Consider the following 2,140-nt stretch of genomic DNA (forward strand, 5'->3'; position numbering starts at 1 on the left):
GTAGTACTCATAAAACTCACATACATGTGATAGTATCACTATGTACATGAATTCTAATTGGTATCTGCTTTACCCCACCCACTTCCCATCTTTCTTTCAGTGTAAGTCAAACACACTGAATGAAGATTGTAGAATCATTTCTACTGAAAATTCAAAGCCAACAAAATAAAACCAATGACAGTATGTTTACCTTAGGTAGGGGTTTGGCAGGTTTGCAGTGGAGTCCTCCAACAAAATCAACATTTGGTAACAGCGGATGTGGAAACTGAAAATTCCAGGAGTTTCGAATAAGCCATATGTCAGCTTTCCCCATTGTCTCAGTTAATGTAGTGGGTCTTCCTGACAAGAATAAAAAAAAAAAAGGGTGGATGACACAAGATAATAACATTAAGTAATTTTCTGAAAGGGGTTAGAATAATCAAGGCAAAAATATAGGCAAAGTGTCTGTGCTTTGAAAAATATATACATATGTTCATTTATAGACACAATTTAATTTTATGTATTATTTATTTTGTCCATGAATATTTATAAGAAAGGCAAAGTAGTAGGAGAATTACGAGGTTAAGCTACATCTCTAATGTCACATCAGTATACTCACAATCATAAATAATTATTAAAAGAAGCCACAGAGAATTAAATATCAATTTCTTTTCTTTTTAAAGCTTCAATAGTATCATATGGACATTTCAACAACTCTTTGAGCTCCATAGTCAATTAATTCTACTGTACACATAAAAATAATTATCTAAGAAATAGTCTAGTTTATACAACTCATTAAGTTAATTCTTTTTTCTTTGGTTCTTCAAGTGAACTGTGGACTATATGGAGAGTATGACTGAAAACTTTGTGCTCTTTTAGATTCAAGCTAAGATCTTAATGATATTATCTTTAAGTAAATATATTTGTAAATTATAGCTAGAAATTTTTGAGAAATTATTGAAATATAGATTTGTACTCAACCTTAATCTGTCTTATATTTTTTAATAAAGAAACATAGTTTGAAAAACAACTATGTAGATACAACAACCTTCACATTCCAATAAGGTGATTGGACTTTAAATGAATGGTTTCCAATTCTTTAATGAAAGAGTATAGAAACATTACAAATTTCAAATTATCTTTAATGATTTTTGCATCGGAGATATAGACATTCTCTCTCTTTACTGTGAAGGAAACCTTCGGTTAACATGGGAATATCTTTTGATTTCTATATAAGAAAACTAAGCTTTACAGAAAAAATAATTTTGGCAGTTATATAGATAGTTGTAGAAAAATGTGTAGCTACTCATTCTAAATCTATGCATTCAGTAAGATGTTATTTGATGGGTTTTACTGTATTTAAGATAAAAAACAATGTATACTAAAACAGATGTGTAATTGCTTAACGTCTTAGAGGCACTAATACGTAGGTTTATGATTTCCTGGGGTGTTCTGTGTGAATGATAGCCACAGGGTTTTAACTGACCCTGTAATTTAAGCTTTTCTATAATATTTGTGAGATTGATAGATCATCTTGTATTTTCATTTTATAAATTCACTTACCAAAACCCCACTACCCTGTTTTTATAGCTTTATATAGGCTCTGCTTCAAAGACACAAATAAGTTACAGATTGAAAAAAAATACTTACCTAGAACTTCACTATAAAACTGATCCCACTTCTTCATGTCATACATTTGGAAACAAAAGTCAAAAGAAAGCATATAGATCATATTTTTTACCCTCTCCATGAAAGTCATTTGATCACGTAATTCTGACATAACAACAGGTACGTAGGAGGGAGGGAAAATAAATCCTACACAATGCTTTTCAAAAACGTATCCAGGAGTGAAGCGGAGGCTGTACACAAGGGGTATGTTAAATAGCTCAGCCAGCAGCTCACTACAGGGAAAAATAGCATCTGCAAAAACAACGTCAAATCTTGACTCTTGTAATTTCTTCATTAATTTCTTATTTGAAACCACATCTTTACAGAAATTTCTAATTATGTCACCAAACCTCCACATGATTTCTTGCATTTGTGAAAAGTATAACCAAAATGTATCTTTTGGAAGTTCTGACCATCTCTTAACCTCTTGCATGGAGATATTCTCAAACTCAGTTTTAGTTAAAGATGTAGGAAAAACTTCAATTTTAAGAGC

At 31.2% G+C, this 2,140-nt stretch overlaps 1 protein-coding gene across 1 annotated transcript; it reads right to left on the bottom strand.

Moving 5' to 3' along the window:
* Positions 1-190: 190 nt before the first annotated feature.
* Positions 191-2,134, bottom strand: LOC111532094 (UDP-glucuronosyltransferase 2B9-like; the record flags this gene model as incomplete). Its single annotated transcript, XM_023199341.2, has 2 exons — positions 1,630-2,134; positions 191-339 (listed from the first exon to the last, which is right to left on the bottom strand). Coding segments are annotated over exons 1-2 (600 nt in total), but the record flags the coding sequence as incomplete, so codon positions are not given.
* Positions 2,135-2,140: the final 6 nt, after the last annotated feature.

The sequence above is a fragment of the Piliocolobus tephrosceles genome, unplaced genomic scaffold (genome assembly GCF_002776525.5).
Source record: "Piliocolobus tephrosceles isolate RC106 unplaced genomic scaffold, ASM277652v3 unscaffolded_28406, whole genome shotgun sequence".
Taxonomy (NCBI): domain Eukaryota; kingdom Metazoa; phylum Chordata; class Mammalia; order Primates; family Cercopithecidae; genus Piliocolobus; species Piliocolobus tephrosceles.